Genomic DNA, 22,488 nt, shown 5'->3' with positions numbered 1-22,488 from the left:
AGAGCAACATCGCAGACAACCGGCCCATTTCCACTCACGGATGACTCTTGTATCATGTTGTTCAAATTCATAATATCGCTGTAAAGTAGAGAAAAACAATGAGCCATGCGAAAATGTTTCAAATGGCTCTGAGCACTATGGGACTTAACTTCCCCTAGAACTTAGAACTACGTAAGCCTAACTAACCTAAGGACATCACGCATAACCTGCGACCGTAGCGGTCGCGCGGCTCCAGACTGTAGCGCCTTGAACCGCTCGGCCACTCCGGCCGTCAATGACCCATGCACCTGGAGCCTTAACCAGAAATAGATTATTGGGGAGTCACTCGGAAAGACATTGTTTTAAACTCCACGAGTTATCGCAACGCGATAGGAAAAACTGGGAGTGGTATTCATATTCCTTCAATCTGATTTATGTTCTGCTCCTAGCAAAGTAACACATTCACTGATGACTTCCTAGTGAACGCCACAATCCTGCGTTATTGTATTGGTAAAACCTAAGTGAAACCAGTTTACGATGCTGTACGGCATTTGCAGATCCGCTTTGTTACAACTAAACTAATTTCGGCGAGAATTTTTTCACCAATCGCCCTTTATCTTGAAAATACAGGGAGCACGCAGAGAATTGCCGTCTAGTTTGTTACTGATTCATGGTCGTCTAATGAATTATTTTCTTCTCTTCCTTCCTTCCTTTTAGATGTGACAAAACTATTACGTAATGCACATAGGCGCCCACAGAAATTTTTTTTTTCCGGGGAAGGGGTAGGCAAGACTCTAAAACGGCTATTTTTTATATAAATGAGATGGTCAGTTTCCAGGCGTGTCTTGGCACACCAACTAAGTTTTTATAGGTGACAGAAACTTACTATATCCCAGAGAATCGATGGTTATCCACTCACTTCTAGAAATAGTGTGATAGTTCTGTATAAAATTCTGTACTCCAGGTTTCAGGAAAGGGGGGGGGGGGAGGTGAGCTACCTATGCCCCTCCTCCCTTCCTCTTCCTGTTGCCTGTGGTAATACAGAGCGTCATGATTAGTTTACGTTTGCCTGTTTCAAACGTGTATTTTTTTATCGTGTGAAAATACTTGTAGTATTGTGTGTGTAGGAATACAGAAGAGTAACGCAGAGGTGGTCGTAGTGCTGAGCAGCAAATGCGCGGCACCTGTTCTGTTTCTCCTGTCTTCCAAATCATGGAGATGAAAAAATTTTTAGCGAGCCAGACCACGGATACATCTCCGTAGTTACCCTTCAATGAGTCAGGCTGCTAAACTTTTCCAAAGAATTGTAAAAACCTTGTCTGATCGTCAAGCTGCAATACAATTTTATGCTCTGCCAAAGCATGATTGTACGCTGGTAACATGTAGCAGAAATAAGAATCATGACAGACCGTTACTGTAGCATCAATGTTTTTGAAATAAATAAGCTAGTTCGACATAGACAATAGGCAATAGACATAGGCAATAGACAAAAGATTCTATACGTGTGTACTCTATAAGCCACCGGGGAAGTATACACAGCGGAGGAGTATCGACTGAAGGGGTCGGCGTAAGAAAGCGCTAACCTTCGGTTGAGTAAGGGTTAGTGTGATCACACTATCTGTTAGAGACCAGTTTCTGCACACACTTTTTATCTGCCCGGAAGTTGCAAATCTATTAATACTCTTCTGCAGAGTGAATATTCGTTATGGATACGATCTTGTGGGTTAATTCATTATTCCAGCAACCCCTTCAATTTCTCGTCGTCTATTGCTTTCGCAGATGACCGACGGAGAGAAGAGACTGTCTATATACTTTTTCCTGCATGACCTCCGAATACATGTAATTTTAGCCTTTTGCTATTACATGAGTGTATGATTTAGGAAGTAATAAGTTTCCTCACTTGCGCCCCCCCCCCCCCCCCTTCTTCGAATTTATAGTTTCTGCTCATCGTCTTTCTGGTAAGTCTACCATTGCAATTTGTTGAAGATCTCTGTGAAACACTAATGGTGGCTAAAAAAACATGTTCATGCAGCTCTTCTGATTCTTTCCTCTCTTTTCTGTTAGTCCAACCTGGTAAGGATTTTGTTAAGGAAGAACTAGTATTATTTACCTTAGCTATAAGCTTAAAACCTTCTCCCTATTTTAAGCAACTACGGAGTACAAAATGGATACGTGCATCACACTCCCTGTTCGTATATGAATACAATGTTTTTTTGTTTTTGTTTTTTTTAGTAAGAAAAAATCGAACTTTTCTGTATCCTTCAATTTACTCAAACTATACTGGCCATTCTCATGCTGTACTCTGAAATGACTGTAAACGCAGACACGAACAAATCTTTCTTCGGTGGAGCCTATGAAAAAAGCTGTCTAAAATTTAAAAAATAAACGTGGATTATCAGTCTTTTATTCAGTTTCATGTAGAAGGCAATAACGACATTCACTGGTGCGTGTGTTTAAGAACAGCCTATTTCCTACCACAGTATGTAGAATAGATTAGATGACTGCTGCAGTCTCGGATATTCGCCGTCCTGTGAAGCCAATAAGACTTCCGCGATTGAGACTGAGTGAGGTCGTGCACTGCTTAAGACATGCGAACTGCATTTTGGAGGACTGGAGTTCGAGCCCTCATCACGTCATGCAAATTTTGGTTTCCCGTAGTTTTCGTAAACTGCTGGAGGCAAATGCAGGGGTGGTCTCATTGAACAAGGCACGGCCGATCTCCCCAGTTGTAGCTTCTGTTTCAACTCTGATGACTCCGTCGTGGCCCTATTCGCGGTTGAGTCGCGCCTTGTATCAGCTGGCACCTCAGGAAGCCGGGACCAGGAAATGTGTGTCGGTAACTTCCGGAGTTCCGCTTCAAAAAACCCCGCTCCGCTGTGATCTTCGTTAGATTTTTCATAAAAACCGTGAGAAAGACCGAAAATCTTTGTGTTCCAGGTGTCGCTCCTTATGAAGCACTTTTCGTTGCAGTCAGCGCCGAAACAGTTAAGATGAGGCGCTGTAGAAGTAGGTCGTAATTCCGTCAGTAGATGTTTATAGTCATTTGAATAAGCGATACTTGTATTTTTTTTACTCCAAAATAGAAAATTTTAGCTATAAACTGCAGCTTTGCTAGGCCACTGTCTTGGAATACTGCTTCCCGGCTTTACTCTCCGTACATTTATGGACGGAGCTAGTGTACAGCCGTCTGTTATCAGAATGACAAGTGGCTGTTATCTTATCTAACGCGCGCCCATCCGTTACACTCAAATTCGTTCCGAAAAGTGACGAAACTTTTATGATATTTTGCAGTTTGAAAATAATAATTGCTAGTAATCGCGCCTTAAGATTCCTCAGAAGTGTTTTTCTTAGGTTTCTTCAAGCTGCCAAAAACTTTTCATAGTTCTTAGAAAAAGCAGTCGAAGCGATTGATCGGAACTAAGTTGGAATTCCGTCTGAATCAGCCAGGTGTAGTAGATTTTTCCCTAAATTGCTAAAGGCTGTCTGGGAATGTTATGTTCAGTAACTTTATGATTAATTCATTGCTACTTTCTAACCGGCTAATAACGGAAGCAAACTACTATGGCTCATAGATTCGTATGAAACTTCACATAGATCTGTCACTGAAAGAAAATATATACTTTCTTAGCCTTTTAGCGCGAAACAACATTGTTTTCCAATTGCCGATCTTGGAGCAGGGGCAGGTTGGTTGTGGTTGGGACCCCACTTCGTGTCTTCTCGTTTTGGGAGCCCATGACAACTCCACCATGGAAAGACCGCCCCTTTTTTTCCAGTTTTTAGATTTGGTCTCACCTTTCATGCCTTTTACTGTGTGCGTGGTAACTTCATTATTGTATGATTCCAACCTCCTGACTGGATCCGTTCGTTTTTAGTGGACCCTCTTTCTTCTGTGAGTAGCTTCGGAATCGTGGAACTGATGACCTCGCCGTTTGGTCCCATAAACCCTCTCAATCAATCAGTCCAATTGCCGAGCTGTTCTGTTGGCGTAGATGCTAAGGCGTCATACTCAACATTTCTCAGGTAAAATATACTTTGTTTCAAGACAACCATTTTAACATTATAAATAATCCCATTCGTTTGATGAAGTTTTTTGTTTTAATAAATAAATGACAGAATGAAAGAAATATTACCTGCTAATTATTCTGAATTTATATATAAAAATTAAACTTAACTACTTTACTCCATAGAATTAACACCTATGTAGTTCATACGTCCCACGCTACACAAACGATCGGGTGGCACTTTACGTTTAAAAAAAAAACAAAAAAAAAAAACTTGAAGGAACACAAGGCTTCGCTGCCTCAGTTAAATGACACGACCCAAACTGGAAGTATTTTCACTTCTCAAATGAATATTTTTATTTGTACCCTCTCTTGATGACTTTTTGGCTGGCTCTTCCTCCAGTATTCCATTTGCCTGTCTTTACTGATACCAACGTGTCGTCGTCTGCTAAAGGCCAATTAACTATGCCGTTGCACTGCAAACTGATTCTTTTTACTGACCTCCGAAAACTGGTTAAACAGTTGTGCTAAATGTGGGTGAGTCCAAAATTTTCCACTTACATTTAATGACACTTCGTAATTTCCTCACAAATATTGGACTTGTCCTCAGTATGTACGCTAACCGTAATGAACTGATCGATTACAGTGTTTTCCTCTTGGTCCTTTGACGGCAAATGAAAGCTACGTAGCAGCAGGCATTTAACTGCTCAAGCTATTCCTAATAAATGGCGAAATACGAAAAGACAAATTCAGACGCTGCTGTGAATCGTGAAATAACGCGGATTAATTTATGTCGCAACTGGGAGAGCTGTAATGCGACACACAGCATACGAACAACGATCTGCAATACTGAAATAGTGATTACTTTGTTGGTAAAATATATTTACAGAATAGAAGTTATCAATAACTTACGTGTGCTTGAACCTGTGTCCGTAAATATAGCTTCTGTAAAAGCCGACCGAACCTGCCCGGCAACTAGCCGTCATTAGAACTTAAATGACACGGAAGACTTCTATATCCATTTTCTCATAACTACGGAGAGCAAAGCTAAGACAGATGTAGATTTCTTTAAGCCAAGAATACCTGTGCGAAATTTCATCCAAATTCTACCCGTCCACAGATCTATAAAGCAAGACAGATTTCACCAAGAAGGCCCAATATTGCCCATTTGCATATAAAACAATCAGATTAAAGATCGAATTATTTTTTTCCATTTCTGAAAAAAGCTTTAACATTTCTTAATTCAACAGGTTTCGCTTCTGCATTTATGCCAAATGAATTGGTACATGATTAACAAACCGAAGTTTGAATAAAATCCCCGTCAGGGCCCTTCAGATATAGATTTCGCGTTGCTAAATCTCTCCAAGTTGATGGCGGCGTCGCTGCCTTTAATGACTACGACGTCGCCTAAACGTTAAGTTTTTAATCTTTGTCGCCTGAGACCATACAACTTGATGACAGATGCTATCAGTAACTTACCGCAGCACTGAGACGAGTTCTGAATAGATAGGTTCATGAAGAACACATCTGTTGGACTTGTAGCTGTTTGCTTGGGTGTATTCTGAAGCAACTGCATGCGCGCCTAGCTTAAAAAAACGATAGATAAAAGGCGATACCGTACAAGAAACCGAGCGGGGTGGCGCAGTGGTAAGACACTGGACTCGCATTCGGGAGGACGACGGTTCAATCCCGCGTCCGGCCATCCTGATTTAGGTTTTCCGTGATTTCCCTAAATCACTCCAGGCAAATGCCGGGATGGTTCCTCTGAAAGGGCACGGCCGACTTCCTTCCCCATCCTTCCCTACTCCGATGAGACCGATGACAACGCTGTCTGGTCTCCTTCCCCAAACCAACCAACCAACCAACCAACCGTACAAGAAGTTAGTGGAGGCACTGACAAATATGCAGAAATGTACTTACCGACATCTTTCCTAACAATGATTCCCGTAGAGAAGCTGCACAGAGTATTATATTTTGAACTGGTAAGTACCTACAGTTCATATACCTCGGCGACGAGATATAATTTTTTTCATAAAAATGCTGTGCAATGACCGTGTCTGTAAATGCGTACAGAATAGTTTGAGCAACTTCTAACAACACAGTGACTTTCAGTACGATAAAACATTAACTGAGGCGTGCAGATAAGTTTCTGTCAAGTCAGAGTTTTCATAAATATAAACTCGGTAAGAAGGTCGTAGCAAGTATTAATACGGGGCAGGTTTGAATCCTGCCTCGGGCATGGATGTGTGTGATGTCCTTAGGTTAGTTAGGTTTAACTTGTTCTAAGTTCTAGGAGACTGATGACTGCAGATGTTAAGTCCCATAGTGCTCAGAGCCAATACGGGGCATGATTGAAGACAAAAATGAAAAAAACTAAAAGGGCGTTCATTTTATTGGTAAAATAAGTTTCGTGAGAATGGTGTTAAAACACATCTACATCCATACTCCGCAAGCTACCTGACGGTGTGTGGCGGAGGGTACCCTGAGTACCTCTATCGGTTCTCCCTTCTATTCCAGTCTCGTATTGTTCGTGGAAAGGAGGATTGTCGGTTTGCTTCTGTGTGGGCTCTAATCTCTCTGGTTTTACCCTCATGGTCTCTTCGCGATATACGTAGGAGGGAGCAATATACTGCTCGACTCTTCGGTGAAGGTATGTTCTCGAAACCTTAACAAAAGCCCGTACTGAGCTACTGAGCGTCTCTCCTGCAGAGTCTTCCACTGGAGTTTATCTATCATCTCCGAAACGCTTTCGCGATTATTACATGATCCTGTAACGAAGCGCACTGCTCTCCGTTGGATCTTCTCTATCTCTTCTACCAACCCTATCTGGTACGGATCCCAGTGTTGAGCAGCATTCAAGCAGTGGGCGAACGAGCGTACTGTAACCTACTTCCTTTATTTTCGGATTGCATTTCCTTAGGATTCTTCCAATGAATTTCAGTCTGGCATCTGCTTTACCGAGGATAAACTTAATAAGATCATTCCATTTTAAATCACTCCTAATGCGTACTCCCAGATAATTTATGAAATTAACTGCTTCCAGTTGCTGACCTGCTATTTTGTAGCTAAATGATAAGGGATCTATCTTTCTATGTATTCGCAGCACATTACACTTGTCTACATTGAGATTGATTTGCCATTCCCTGCACCATGCGTCAATTCGCTGCAGATCCTTTTATTAGCGTTTTGTGTCTGAAAAAATTTTCAGGTTCCATAAAACTTCTTTTTAAGTGATAAGATCATGTGAATTTCTTGCTGCGGATGCATAGTTAAAAAATTCCCTGTATACTGCGTATGATCAAAAAATTAACCTGGATTCTTTTCCAGATAAGTTATTTATTTTATTTGTACATAATGCTTTTTTTATAAAAAAGCTGGAGTAGTGAGTTATGTTTTACAATTATTTACACCCTCTCGCCACTTTCTTCCAATATTATTCCTCCACATTCGTGAAATGTGCTCTTGTCAACAAGGAATTTTTTTTAGCGTGCAAAAATTGTAGAAGGACCAAATTGCGTGATACCATATGGCATAGGAATAAAGCTCCGGTGAAGATGAATGATGAGGCGAAGGGACACAGCCAACACTCGAGTGCCCTTCTAGTGTGATTGATGGCCTCTGACGTCACAGAGGTTAAGGCCAACATGATTTCGATTTCCCAATTTCAGACATTTGCCGTACTTTAGTTGTCTAATTTCGTTTAATATGAAGTGTATACTTTCAGACAGCTGTCATATCAGATTGTAAAAGTTCTTAATCCTAAGTAATCAAACAGCACGAAATGTATGATTTTAATGTCTACAATGATTTATGCCGAAGTTGGCTGTAGATCACCCTCCCTCGCTCCGCCCCCCCCCCCCTCCCCCCATCCTTTCTCCAGCCTCGCACCACTATTAAGAATCTCAAGCCACCGTGAAAGGTTCTTTAATTGTCTTCTCTGACCTCCAATTTTAAAAATGCGTTTTTACTGTCTTTTCTATTGCGAATCGCGGAAGTAACTACATTATGATAAAAATGCATGCAGCAGCCACACACAGCGGAGAAAAACTTATCTCGCTGTGTAGACGAGTTTCCGTATTTGCATTGCGTATCGGAAGCACAGTCTTGTCCCATAAATTTCTACCGTAACTTTGTGGATCGAGTCTGTTTACAGACTATGTACACACAACACGCGTGCTTGCGTGGTTGCTTGCGTGCGTGAGGATCATTCTAATCAATGACGCTAGGCATGCTAATTGAAATACTCTTAAACTAAAACTAAGCGATTTGTCTGCTACGCTGTACATGCGCATTTTACTGGTCCGAAATAAAATATTTGTCTATGGAATAGAAGAAATCGCTGAGAAGAAATCACTATTGTTTGCATTTTAAATGCGCTTAGTTACCTGTCAGACGTTTCATATCGTTCTTGTCATTCATTATCAATTTCACTACATCATAAATAAAACACCGATTTCCACTTCCGGTGTTCTAAGGGTTCCAAAGCATTCTAGAGTTCATTAGAATAGATTTGTCCTCTTTTTTTTTGGCTCCAAACGTAGTTGCTTCTTCAATTATGGTTAGTTCTGCAGTATAAATGCTACTTAATTGTGGTAATGAAAATTTTTCTCTTTCTACCACGGATGGAAATAATAAGCACAACCAACTCCCTTATGTCCATCCTGTTGGCAGGAGGTCTCTGGGACAAAATAAAACACCTACAGCCGTCTTTATGATTTTATTTTGTTGCAGCCAGTTTCAACGTTTCAGTGGTCCATCTTCAGGCTTTTGTTAATGCGGTACGGGTTGATGAGAGTTGGCAGTTGATGGTTGGAGTGCTGACACATTATCTGCGTATCCAGTAATGCTGGCAACTCATGTGATATATATGTAGGGATCATATCAACCCGTACCGCATCAACAGCCTGAAGATGACGCACTGAAGCGTTGAAACTGGTTGCAATAAAATAAAATCGTAAGGACGGCTGTAGGTATTTTATTTTGTCGTAATAACTCCCTTATGTGTTGCGGCCAGTCATTATGCACAGTGCCTGCAGAAAGTTTGACAGGACTAAATTACGTGGAATTCGCGTGTGCCCCTGAAGTAACAGCATTTCAATCAATACGTTATAAAATATTATCACACGTCTTAATTACCGGTTTTCATTTAAAACTTCAATGCTCTAGCTCTAATTCTTCTGGAGGTGAAATGTTCTTTCCGTTTTCGTAAAAGGCCTACAAAAACCACGTATTCCCGACTATAAGTTTTCGTTCTCGAGAGCTGTTACTCCTATAGCTACCGGGAGGTTCTATGGCAATATTGGGCAGTTTTGTTCCGCTATAAAACACTATTGGCACAGCTTGCAAGGGAAATTTCCCATCGCACCCCGCCCCCATCCCCCACCCCCACCTTCCCTCAGATTTAGCGGTAAGATGGTCCAATGGATAGTCCGTTAAAAACTGAACACAGATCAAGCCTGAAACCAAGAAGAATGCATACTGAACAATGGAAAGAAACAAAATAGGAACAGTAAACGGTCGAAGCTTGCGACGAGCAACATCGCGGGAATTTGCGGGATATTGCGTCGTGGATATGTGGTCACATAGTTGGACAGCGAACGGGGAGATCCGTGTTCGAATCTCCCTAATGCCCTTTTTTCCTGCCAAATTATGAACTGTCCGTCCGGCCATTGACACGCCTATCCGCTGTATTCAAAAATGTGTCTGTGTCGTGGTGTAACGTCCGTTTGCGACAGCGAGGGGTAAGGGAGGGACTTCCAGTCGTACTTTACCTCCTATTTGTTCTACAAAAATACCCCATGTTAATGACTCGTAGGTTCCGTTTTAGAAGTTTCCACACTTGAATTCCTTTCGTTGTAACGTAGTTTACAGCCGTTTGCTGTTTCCATTTCTGTGATGGGTCTATGCGGCATCTCGCCAGCTCTATCTGTTCATCACATTCAATTGTGACGGTAATATATTCTTATCACATGACTTATATTCTCTAACCAGTGTATAGTATGGCAGTTGCCAAGACTGCAGGAGGAGAACGACACGTCAATGACCGGACGGAAAGTTTATAATTTTGTGAAAAAAAAAAGCGCAAGACAGATTTGTACACGGTCCTCCCACTTTGTAGTCCAACACCATGACCACACAATCACGACGCAGTGGTACTTCCAGCTTTCCTCGATGTTGCACATGTTTAGTTTGGACCCTGCACTGTTCCTGTTCTGTTGCTTCTTTTACATTTCAGTACACCACCTTCCTATTTTCATGCTTGATATGTCTTCAGTTTTTGACCGAGCGAGGTGGCGCAGTGGTAGCACACTGTACTCACATTCGGGAGGACGACGGTTCAATCCCGCGTCCGGCCATCCTGATTTAGGTTTTCCGTGCTTTCCCTAAATCGCTCCAGGCAAATGCTGGGATGGTTCCTTTGAAAGGGCGCGGCCGAATTCCTTCCCCATCCTTCCCTAATCCAATGAGACCGATGACTTCGCTGTTTGGTCTCTTCCCCCAAAACAACCCCAACCCAACTCTTCAGTTTTCGGGGTATACACTAGGCCATCTTACCACTAAATCTGGGAAGGAGCGGGGGCAGGGGGGTGCGTGGGGAGTTTCACCTATTCATGGTGCGGATTCTTCTCATACAAGACACAGAGAAAAGAACTACACAGAACTGGTAATAAAACAGCCGTAAAAATTTCGTAGCTGTAGGTCTAGCAGTTTTAGATCAAGAAAACATTTTAGTCAGAAAAAGTTTTTTAACCTGGTTTCGAAACGGAGAAACATCAAATCTCCAAAATTATTAGAGCTGTAGCAGATAGATTTTAACTGAAAACCTGTAGTTCAGATGTCTAACAACATCACGTAAAACACTGACTGAAATGCTCTTACTTTAGGGACACATCGGGATTCAACGAGATTTGCACCTGACGCTTAAGTTTCTGCTAGCATTGTGTACGCAGTAAATCTGGCCATCCGCTTTTCAGGTAATTTATTACGCACATCATCAGTAATATTAACGGTAAACGCTTGTCCCCTTCTGCTTGGTAAGTAGAAGACGTCAGGTTGACACTCCCTGTTTCACACCTTTACGAAACAGTGGTAACATTCGATGCTTAGACAGTTTGTCTGTGGTACTTTCTTGTCAAAGGAAACGTGAATCTGAGACAGCGGGAGCCATTCACTATCATAGTGTTCGTTTGCTTTCTTCCGAGAATACTCTCTCTCTCTCTCTCTCTCTCTCTCTCTCTCTCTCTGCGAGACGCAGAACTTTAGCCATAACAGGAACTTTTTTGTTGGTTTTCCTCTACAGATGGCATTTTTTGGCTTCTATTGGAAGGGCATGATTTGGAGACCTCATTGCTCCTAGCTCGATTTTGTTTTTGTATTGTGTTGTAGTTTTAAAATTGTAAATGACAGTCTTTGAAGATTTTCATTTATATCATATGCCGACAACCCGAGAATGAACTTAGGAAATGACTGCAGGTGAAAACACATTATTTCTTCTCACTACGTGAGTTTTTGCGGTAAACACATTCCTCATATATTATGTCGATAGATATTCATTATGGAAAATCAGCAGTTTTTTATTTTTGTTGTTATTGTCTTTGACAACTCTTCAGTCAGTATCGGTTATGGCACCCCGCAGAGTAGAACTGTATGGTTTACGGAAACGGAATTTGGGAAATCAGTAATACCGCGCGTCTTTCACGTTTCACGAAGTGTGTGTCTCAGTTCGTCTGCATACACAGTACAAAAAGACTGAGTCAGTCGAACATAGTACCAGAAAAAAAAAACTGTTGCGAACGAGATTTTCAGATACCCCGTTGAGATGCGCAGTAGCTCTGAAAAAAAAACAAGAGCCAGTCGATGTCGATCCTGCAGCAGCGAACAATAAACTTCTTTGCAAGCACAATAAACACGAAGCTCTTCTCGACTCTTGGCAATTTACTGTTTTCTCAAACAGTCTATGATAAACTCGCATTGCCTGTCGAAGAACATCCTAATAGGGACCGAAGAGGTGAGTACATTTGTCACATTGTTGTTCCACTGTTGTTCCACTGGAATAAGAATCCTAGGAGGAAGGATAGTTGCAGTTTAACGTGAGGTCATAATGAGGGAGCACGAGTTTGTATAGAAGTAGTATGTACGAGAATGTAGACCGTGGTGATCTTCTCAAAGGAATCGCCCCCGCAGTCTCCTTAATTTATTTATGGAAACCTAAGTCTGGATCGTTGTACGGGCTTTTGAACCCTTCTTTTCCCTAACGCGAATCCAGTGGTTTCCCCTCGCTGCGCCACCCTCGTTCGTATGTGTTACACTGAAACATATCCTCCTCTGTAATTGCGGAGAATGACTAAGGGACTGCGGTTCTAGGCACTTCAGTCCGGAACCGCGCTGCCGTTACGGTCGCAGGTTTGAATCCTGCCTCGGGTATGGATGTGTGTGATGTCCTTAGGTTAGTTAGGTTTAAGTAGTTCTAAGTTCTAGGGGACTGATGACCTCAGATGTTAAGTCCCATAGTGCTTAGAGCCATTTGAACCATTTGAACTAAGGGACTGGGAGGAGAGGGTAAGCGAGCGAGAGAGTCATTAAATTCTAACCTCGTATTTATCAGTATGGCGTGCTGATTCGTTTTTGTGACGGTCTGAGTTGAATCCCATTTAAAAATTAATTGAATTATTTCTGCCGAAGTTGTAGCGTTTTCGTAGCAGAGTTTCGCACCTAAACTTAATTCACGTGCTCCCTGGTCCACCCGCAAAGGGCGGGTGCAGTCTGTCTGTGAGTAGAAAAAAAAATTCTTATTTTTATCTGTTTTAATTGATTGTGCTGCTGAGATACACGCGGCAACCCAGACAGCATTCGTCCAATCAAGTGTGGAGTTAAGAAACTGGAACCCCCACTCTGATTAACGAAAAAATGTTCAAATGTGTGTGAAATCTTATGGGACGTAACTGCTAAGGTCATCAGTCCCTAAGCTTACACACTAATTAACCTAAATTATCCTAAGGACACACACACACACACACACACACACACACACACACACACACACACACACACACACACACGAGGGAGGCTCGAACCTCCGCACAGTCCATGACTTCAGCGCCCTAGACCTTGCGGCTCTGATTAACAGATTTAACCACCAACAGTAGCAGATACTGTACCAGTAAGTCTCCAACGCATTCGTTAACTATCGTCCACCTTTGGTGGAGTCTGGTTCAGAGTTTTGGTAACACATCTAAGGAATTTTTATATCGTGCTATGACTGTAGGAAGGGCATGCATGTATTTGCACATGAGTAATTGGGCTCCTGTTGTTTATCAAAAGTTGGTGAGTTAATGCTTTGTTACTTTTTCGTTTATTTAAAGACCAAATTCGCGACTCGCAATCCAGCTGAACGTCAACACCTAACAATGGTAGCGGAAGCAGAGGCATAGAATATGTACAGACGTTCTGTGTTTCATTTCGGGTATACTAAGATGTTTAGACTGTAGGCTCCAATTCATGCGAAACGCTGGACCCCCATCAAGCTGAGCAATAATACTATCATCCTGGGTGACATTTATTGAGCTATATAAAAAAACTTAAATTAGTTACAAACTACGGCGTGCACACACTTTATTCAACATGTAAACGTCACTACAGATATTAGGATTTAGATATGACATATTCGATATGCCTGCCATCATTGGCAATGATGTGGCACAGACGAATAGCGAAATTCTGCATGATCCGCGGAGGTGTCGAAACTTCGATGCTGTTGATCTCCTCCCAAACGGCTGTTTTCAGCTCAGCAATAGTTTTGGGGTTCTTGCTGAACACCTTGTCTTTAATATAGTCCCACAAAACGGTGTCGCGTGTGTTCAGATCCAAAGAATATGCCGGTCCATAGAGGCCCATGCCAGTGGCCTCTGGGTACCCCGGTCAGAATGCACCCAAAGTGCTCCTCCAGGACATAAAACACTCTCTTGCTTCAATGGGGTCGAGATCTGTCTTGCATGAACCACATATTGTAGAAATCAGGGCCACTTTGGATAATGGGGATGAAATCATCTTCCTAAACCTTCACGTACTGTTCGGCAGTCACCGTGCCATCAAGGAATATCGCACAGATTATTCCGTGACTGGACATTGCGCAGACCACACAGTCAAACTTCTCGATCGCGAAATGCAGATTCTCAGTCCCCCTCAAATGCGCCAATTTTGCTTACTGACGAACCCATCCAAACGCAAGTGGGCTTCGTCGCAGAAGTAAACCTTACCGCGCATACTAATTGCCATCTTGCCCCGCAGCCAACCGTGCAGTTTGAACGTCCTAATGCAAACCGTTCAGAAGTTATGACGATTTTATTTCAGGTTGTTCAATAATACGTCACCCTGTGTGTACTGTTAAATGCATGTCGTTTCATCTGTTAGTGTTCTAGCGCCAATCTGATGGAAACCTTCTGACCTGAAACGGGTCGAGAAAGCAGGTACATTGACAGTGGCGTCGCGTTTTTGTTTCAGCATGCGTCGGCGCGCGACACATGGTTACGTTCATGCTCTTCTTGGGCATGGCGAACGCATACGTGATGCGGACCAACATGTCGGTGGCAATCGTCGCCATGGTGAATCACACTGCCCTGCCTAAGGAGAATACGACTGAGGACGACGAGTGCCTTCCGTCAGGAACATCGGCCAAGCTGGGCACACTGTGGGACGCACAGATAGCACCCGCCGCTGATGATGACTACCAACTGGTGAGCATCAGTTACCTAGTAAATCAACAATATTTCATTGACAGTGCAGTTGGAAGGATAATGAGAATGGGACAATATTTTTGAAAAAAGTGTATGGCTCCTTAAAACCTATCTTATCTCCAACATTTCCTAATTGATTACCTGGCAACAGTTACCAGCCATATACTTTTCTCTGGACACTTCTAAGGTAGCCGTATACGAGGTGTGGTCAAAAAATAACGCAATTTTTTTTAGTTTATACATCCCGAGTTTCAATTTTGTATCGGCTGGTATACATGTTCATGACGTATGTTTCCGTTTTAAACTGTTCTAAATATTTAGTTGATTGTTGAGAGTTGGAAAGGTAATGTATGTTGTAGAGTTCTCGGGGAATTTTTACTTTCGTAAAAGATAGATCAAAGAATTTACATTAAATTTTGCCTGAAAAACGTGAATAAAGTGCATTCGAAATGTTGTCTGTGGCTTGTAGCGAATCTGCTATGAGTAAGGCAATGATAAACGTTTCAAGCGGGTCGAGAAGACGTGGAGGATGACAACTGCCCTAGTACATCAATTACTGATGACAATGGTAGAGAAAAAAAGAAAATGGTTGTAGAAAATCGCCGAATCACCAGCGGAGAAGTTGCTAGTGAAGTCGGCTTATCCTTTGGCTTATGTCAAGCCTCCCCCCCTCTCCCCGTAGGTTGTGGGCATGAAACGTGTAGCAGCAAAGTTTGTTCCAAAATTGTTGAATTTCGACCCAAAATAACGCCGCAGAAACATCGAACAGGAATTGCTGAACGAAGTCTAAAACGATCCAGCGTTTCCAAAGGAGGTTAGAACAGGTGACGAAACATGGGTACGGGTATGACATCAAATCCAAATCCCAATTGAAACTGCCTGATCAGCACGATAATACTTCTGCTCACAACTCAGTGCTTGTTCGTTATTTTTTGGCAAGAAACAAAACCTTTATGGTGTTTCAGATACTATATTCGCAGGGCATGCTGCCAAGGACTTTTAAGTTCCCGAGACTGAAGAAAAGGGTGAAAACAGGATCATCTGTTTCACTAACAGTTAATTATAGCTCCACCTTTGTTTTTATGGTGTAGGAGAAAATGGTTTAATGAAACACACACAGAAAAGTAATTCCCCCATCAATTTACTCAATGAATTACATGTGTAACATACAGCTGACATAACTGTCAGGATCAGTGAAGATATGTATTTTTAAGTGTGTCACACACAACTCATTTTGTTAAAAAGAAGGATACAATCACAAGAAAAGCTATATCAGTACATAATATATTGACACTAACGTTGTAATTTCTTGTAACTCAGAGGAGCTGTGAAGACCCTAAACATGCACTGATAATTACACCATGAGCAAAAAGCTCGATGGTTCTCAGAATGTGTTCTCTCTCATGCTTCATCTCTAGCTGTCGAAATTTATAAAGCCCTCTCGCCCTTCCCTCTTATAGCTGGTTCTTAAGGAATTTACCTTCTTACTAACAAGATATTTGTCTGTGGCAGAGCTATTTGCTTCATATTTCATCAAAAACAGTAATGTTTCATTCAATTGAAGTTGAAACGGACATTTACATCTTCAGCTGTGCTCAATAGTTACACACTGTAAAATATAAACACTTCTCATGAAACCATCCAGTTAAAATAATAGATTTAGTAGTGATACTGTGTTTACTATTGCACTATATATTGTCCCTGTTGCCATGAAGTCATCAGATACCTGCAAATGGATGAGCATACAATTGTCAGAAAATAATAAAGCTACACATACTGGATGGCATATTGAACAATAATATTAATAAACTTCCTGTAACTATCATGTTCTATCTTAAAGTCCATGTGACATTGTTTGCATTTAAAACAAGTTACTGTCATAAGAGTACATTGTTTATTTTCTTAAAAGGAAAATAGCGTACAACATGATACAGAGAAATAACACTGTGAAGTAATAGTATCAGACTGAGTGATGTACATTATAATTCAGTTGCAGTATAGTCATAAGCTTTTTCTTTATACATTTTTAACGATAGGTGAGATTTTAATCAGATGTATTTAATCATTAGCTTGCAAAACCATTTTAGCCTTGAATGTGAGACTTAATGCAAGTGCATGAACTCTAAAATGTTAATTCAGCTATATTTACTACCTTTTTAACACAGAAACAAACATTTTATAAAAATTCTTGTTGTATATATTGCAGGAACCATCATCAAGATCTGCTTCTGAGGGCTCTTTTGTTTGGGACACAACACTACAAGGATACATCCTCAGCAGTTTCTTCTATGGTTATGTTATCACACAGATTCCATTTGGAATACTGTCCAAGAAATATGGTGCCAAGTTGTTCTTGGGTGTTGGAATGTTGATCAACTCTGTTTTTGGACTATTGGTGCCAGTGGCAGCAAGACATGGTTTTGAATGGCTCATTGCAGTGAGATTTATTCAAGGTTTGGGAGAGGTAAGTAATGAGTCAACTTAAGAGTATGTAAAAATAAGATAAAAATTTACTTTAGACTTAGCTAAAACAAACTATTGTTTATCAGAGAGTGAAAACAAGGTTGGAAAAAAATTGATTTCAGCGATTGTTGTAGCCTACTTGGCATATGTGCACTCTTTATTATTAATGCCTCCCTGAAGACATATGTGAGGGAACAGTTGAACATGGAGTGACAAATCAGTGTTAGTGAGAAGTCAGATAGGTGGGGGGGTACAAAAAATGGAATTGGTAGTACACTTCTTGCAAAACCAAGAAAACCATAGCTTATGGTACTAAAAATACATGCCAATTTTCAGAGACTGCGTGTCTGAATATAATTGCAAAGAATGGGAAAATATTTAGAGTTAGTGCATCATAAGTGACAAAAAACTATATTACTGGGTATTTACAGAAGAGACAAATAACTGGAAAGGACCTTCTGTACCTAAAGGGATGAAGTATAAAAGCTATCGTACTCATTGTCTGCATTTTGAAAGGGTTATGCTAAACAACTGCATACACAAATGTCCAGCTCCAGTAATTAAGAGAAAAATTAAGACCAATATAGTCCTTTTACAAGCCCAGTATTTTACTGTAGTGTCATTTGCTATGTCAAGGTAATTTCACAAGTAAAAGTCGTTAATCTTGAGAATAGTTAAGATTACTGGAAATCCCAAATGTATTGCATGAGAAAGAGAGGAGATGATTTGATTGGTGGAAGAATTTCGTATACATCCAGTGTTTTTTTAAATCCATTCTGCTGCTGCTGCTTCTTGAAGCAAAAATGTCCGTACCTGCGAAGCATCAGTTTAAATTCTTTTTTTCATAATTGGTATCTAATAACTGAAAATGTTGGCATAAGAATGTGCTAAACCACAACAGTGAATTTTGAGGTACTGAATGTTTTATGTTCGATTAAATTCAATAATAAGACCATAAATACAATAAAACAAAGCTGTTTGTGTAGAAGACAATGTTTTCTTGTGGTACATAGAGAACAACTTGTTACCAACATGTAACAAAGTAAAGTCCAGATGGAATAATAAAAATATGAAAAGGATAAATTGCTACGCACCATACACAGGAGGCATTGAGTTTTGGACAGGCACAATGGAAAAAAACAGCTAAAAATTTCAGCTTTCAGACAAAGAAGTCCTCCTTCCAAAAGAAGACATTAAATGTTTAGCAGCCTTTTTTATTGTTCTTGTCTGTGACTCAGTGTCACTTCTATGTTGTGAGAGCAATCTATCCTTTTCTTATGTTATCAAAATGTGATGTTTTTGAAAATATAACAGATAATGTGCTCAGGCTATTCTGTTCTATTCCATTTTATTCTAGTCCATTTCAATTGATGGTTAGTACTTCCTTCCACCAACCCCTTCAATTAGGTCCAGCCATGAACTTTGGGAACTACCACTAATAAAATTTGGACGTAGCAAAATAGTACTGTGGATGATTATTTAATTTCTCAGTGCTGTTTCTTAGTGAGGCAAAACTGTGGTTAAGCCATGTGACTCTTATTTGAGGGAAATAGAACTGATACAGGCCTACTCATGCCACAGTCCTGGTGTAGGATTTCTGTGGATTCCCTAAACCAGTGCATATTAATTCCTGGATTGTTTTAAATGTATTTCTATAGAATGTTGTTCATCATTGTGTTTTAAGTAATTTCATCATTGTGTTTCAAGTAATTGTTTTTACAGGCTGCAGTATTAAATACCCATATAAATATAATCAGTACATTAGTTCACAAATGTCAATACCTAAAGTCCATAGTAGTCTTACTAACGTTTCATGAAATCACTTTTCTTTTTAGGGTCCCATTGTACCATGCACACATGCCCTGCTTGCGAAATGGATTCCGCCTAACGAGAGGAGTCGTATGGGTGCTTTTGTATATGCAGGTACGTAATGTCAAACAACCCAGCTTCTTTGTAACTATAGTGTCTGATTAAATCTGTCTCGATCAGTTATTAGATTCTTCTTGGCTACTGTGACACTTCTGACCTGTGTCATTCCATTTTTTTAAGCAGCTTAATGTCAACTGACAGATGTTAAAAACAGGACCATAAATCGGTATTAAGTAAAATGATGACCTGACGAAGGGAAGCAATGGTAAGCTTAAGTAAGGACGACCAAACTGAGATTTGAACATGGCTCTTTAAAAAATATATATAAGGGTTGTTTTTTATACTGCACTCCATTATCAGGCTTACTAGTGTTCGTCATTTTTGAAAGAATGTGGAAGTTGTGTGGTGAAAGATTTGCATTGTATGATTAATGTAAAGGTAAAATCCGTAGGGCTGTCGTTGTAGGGCTTCCTTCATGTTATTTCAACTTATAAAATTAGTGAGGAATGCATTTCAGGAATTTTGCTGTTACACACTCCATCATTCGCAGTACATTCAATGTCTTTTACTTACATGTTGTGTCTTTTGGCTTGTAACAACAAATCTATGAACATGACTTCTTTTTAATTAAGACAGTTTTGAGGCTGAGTACGGTCATGGTTCCATTACTTTCAGTAACCTAAAAACTTTTATGAAAAAGGATTCAGTCTTGGCTTCTTCTGAGATAAACAGCAGTGAGATCACCATTGGTGTAATAAATGCACTCTTTAAGCAAGTGGCCAGGAATCATTTGACATTTGTTGGTATTAGTACAATGAGTGTTACCTGACTGCAAAGGGTACTTCAGATTCTAATCCTAAATAAGATAAACCAGTCATGGTATACAAAACTATCACTCAGTATTCAGCATATGTCCTCCACATACAGCCTCTAGCCTAGAGATGTATATTATTCTTAATAGTTATTATCTTGCATGTGATTTTCAGAGGTCATTTATTGATATTTTTACATGTTGTACACACACCTTCTTACATATCTGTTTTGTTTTCTTCTAGGTGCACAGTTTGGTACAGTAGTATCTATGCCTCTCAGTGGTTTGCTCTCTGAATATGGATTCGATGGTGGTTGGCCATCGATTTTCTACGTTTTTGGTGCTGTGGGTACAATATGGTCTGTTGCTTTTCTAATCATGGTTTATGAAGACCCTGATGTCCACCCTCGCATAGCTGAAGATGAGAGGAAATACATCACACACACTGTATGGGGCTCTGCAGGTGTCTCTGTGAGTAACATTTAAAACTCTCCCATCATGAATTTAGAAATATATATTTATCGTATATTTTCCTCATATTCTCATTCATTTAGAATGCATTGTATGATTCAATGATTTTTTTACATTTCAGTCTCCTCCAGTTCCCTGGAAAAGCATAATAAAGTCTCTACCATTCTGGGCAATTCTTATTGCACACATGGGGCAAAATTATGGATATGAAACACTGATGACAGAACTTCCAACATTCATGAAACAAGTGCTGCACTTTGACATAAAAGAGGTACAGGAATTGCCACACATTCTGTCAAATGTGTTATGAATGATGTCTGTATCCCTACAGCTTAATAATCTTCCTGTGACTTAAATTTCAGAATGGAACTCTTTCTGCACTCCCATACCTTGCAATGTGGATATTTTCAATTGTCGCTAGTCATGCAGCAGACTGGATGATTTCCAGCCGGCGATTTACTCATGGAGTAACAAGAAAGATAGTAAATAGCATTGGTAAGAAATTAATTACAGTGAACTGGAGTTGTTAATGAAATTAACATTACCTCATAAGACATTTAATAACAATTATGCACCTTACAAGACTTTTAGACAGAGTTTGCTGTACAATGCTTACATCAGAACAGCAGGGTGCAAAATTTGCTTCAGTTTTCTGTATAATTTTGCTGTAAATTATAAAACTAACTTTTCTATTTCAGGTCAGTACGGACCTGCAGTCGCTTTAATAGCAGCATCATACACAGGCTGTGATCCAACACTTACAGTAGCACTGTTAACTATTGGTGTTGGTCTTAATGGAGGTATTTATTCTGGATTCAAGGTGAATCACCTTGACATTTCACCACGTTTTGCTGGTATTCTTATGAGTTTCACCAACTGTTTGGCAAACTTGGCTGGCCTTTTAGCTCCAATAGCAGCAGGCTACATAATCCATGGAAGGGTAAGTACATCATGTACATGTTGTATTTTACTCATAATCTTTTTTACATGCCTCATAGTTACATATTTGACAAATACACCTATCTTGTACTAACAATTTTCTCAACAGTTTCATATAATTTCAAACAAATGCAAAATGATGCAAATGTGCTAAGTCATTGTGTTGTAAGAGTCTCTCAAAACAAAACAAAAAATCTCCTTTAACTGCCATTCTTCACATCAGTTAATAGCCAGTAGCATAGTCTCACAGTAAATTCTAAAATTAATAGAGCAGCATTTCTGTGCAGTTTCTAAAAAAACCTTAGCTGTCTGTTGTTACTGTGTTCTTTGACTTGTACCATGTCCTTGATGGGTTTTTGGTAACATCTATAGGACTAAAATCAAAAGGAATAAAAAAGTTCTTTATTTGAGATGTATAAGGGGCACTTTCACAGCACACTCCTCATGAAATAAATATTTGCATATAGAAATCTGGTTTGTATTCTGTGATGATGTCCTAAATGTATAAAATTTTCATTGCAGCCAACACAAGCAGCCTGGAGAGTTGTCTTCATGATTGCATCTGGTGTGTATATAGTATGTGCAACAGTGTACCTGATATTTGGATCTGGTGTGAGGCAACACTGGGATGACCCCAGCAATGACAGCCCTCCTAAAAACAAGAATACTGATGTGGAAAAAGACTGTGTACCAATGGAGAGCACACACCATTGATTGTTGCAGCTTTGTAATGTGTTGGTGTGTGTGTCTTTTTTTGTATGTTCAAAGAGAGAGAGAGAGAGAGAGAGAGAGAGAGAGAGAGAGAGAGAGAGAATATGACTGAGCAGCTACATCAGCTTCTTCACTCCCAAATTTGTATATTTTGAAATATTAAATTATGAGTGTTTTTTTATGTCTGTCACTAGTTGCAAAAGAATGTATAAAAGATGGCAAAAAGAGTTCTATGTCTTTTAATATTTATTTAAACCCTGAGATTAAATTATCTTACACAGAATCTTGTCCAAATCAGTGATTTTCTGTATGGTGTGTGTATGAAAAATAAAACCCACATTTATGCCGACAGTAGATCTTGCTATTTGCTGTTGGAAATTTGGTGTGCTTCCATTTCCATAATAAATTTTTCATTATAAAACAGTTACAAATTATTTGGATAGTATTATAACATTAAATAACAGTCCAGTATTTAACCCATTAGTAGATCTGTGGGCTACTTCTCATAAAA

At 40.0% G+C, this 22,488-nt stretch overlaps 1 protein-coding gene across 2 annotated transcripts in view; it reads left to right on the top strand.

Annotated features, from left to right (window-relative positions):
* LOC126251982 (putative inorganic phosphate cotransporter) overlaps positions 1–22,260 on the top strand; it is a 167,711-nt gene extending 145,451 nt beyond the window's left edge. For both annotated transcript variants that reach the window (XM_049952755.1, XM_049952754.1), the window contains exons 2-9: positions 14,481–14,713; positions 16,920–17,177; positions 19,012–19,099; positions 20,101–20,327; positions 20,449–20,598; positions 20,690–20,822; positions 21,026–21,267; positions 21,789–22,260. In XM_049952755.1, coding sequence (XP_049808712.1) covers positions 14,481–14,713; positions 16,920–17,177; positions 19,012–19,099; positions 20,101–20,327; positions 20,449–20,598; positions 20,690–20,822; positions 21,026–21,267; positions 21,789–21,980 — 1,523 coding nt within the window. In that variant the 3' untranslated portion in view covers positions 21,981–22,260. The remainder of the gene's footprint in view (positions 1–14,480; positions 14,714–16,919; positions 17,178–19,011; positions 19,100–20,100; positions 20,328–20,448; positions 20,599–20,689; positions 20,823–21,025; positions 21,268–21,788) is intronic.
* Positions 22,261–22,488: the final 228 nt, after the last annotated feature.

The sequence above is a fragment of the Schistocerca nitens genome, chromosome 4, assembly GCF_023898315.1.
Source record: "Schistocerca nitens isolate TAMUIC-IGC-003100 chromosome 4, iqSchNite1.1, whole genome shotgun sequence".
NCBI classification, from domain to species: Eukaryota; Metazoa; Arthropoda; class Insecta; order Orthoptera; family Acrididae; genus Schistocerca; species Schistocerca nitens.
This window is presented reverse-complemented; position numbering and strand designations above follow the sequence as displayed.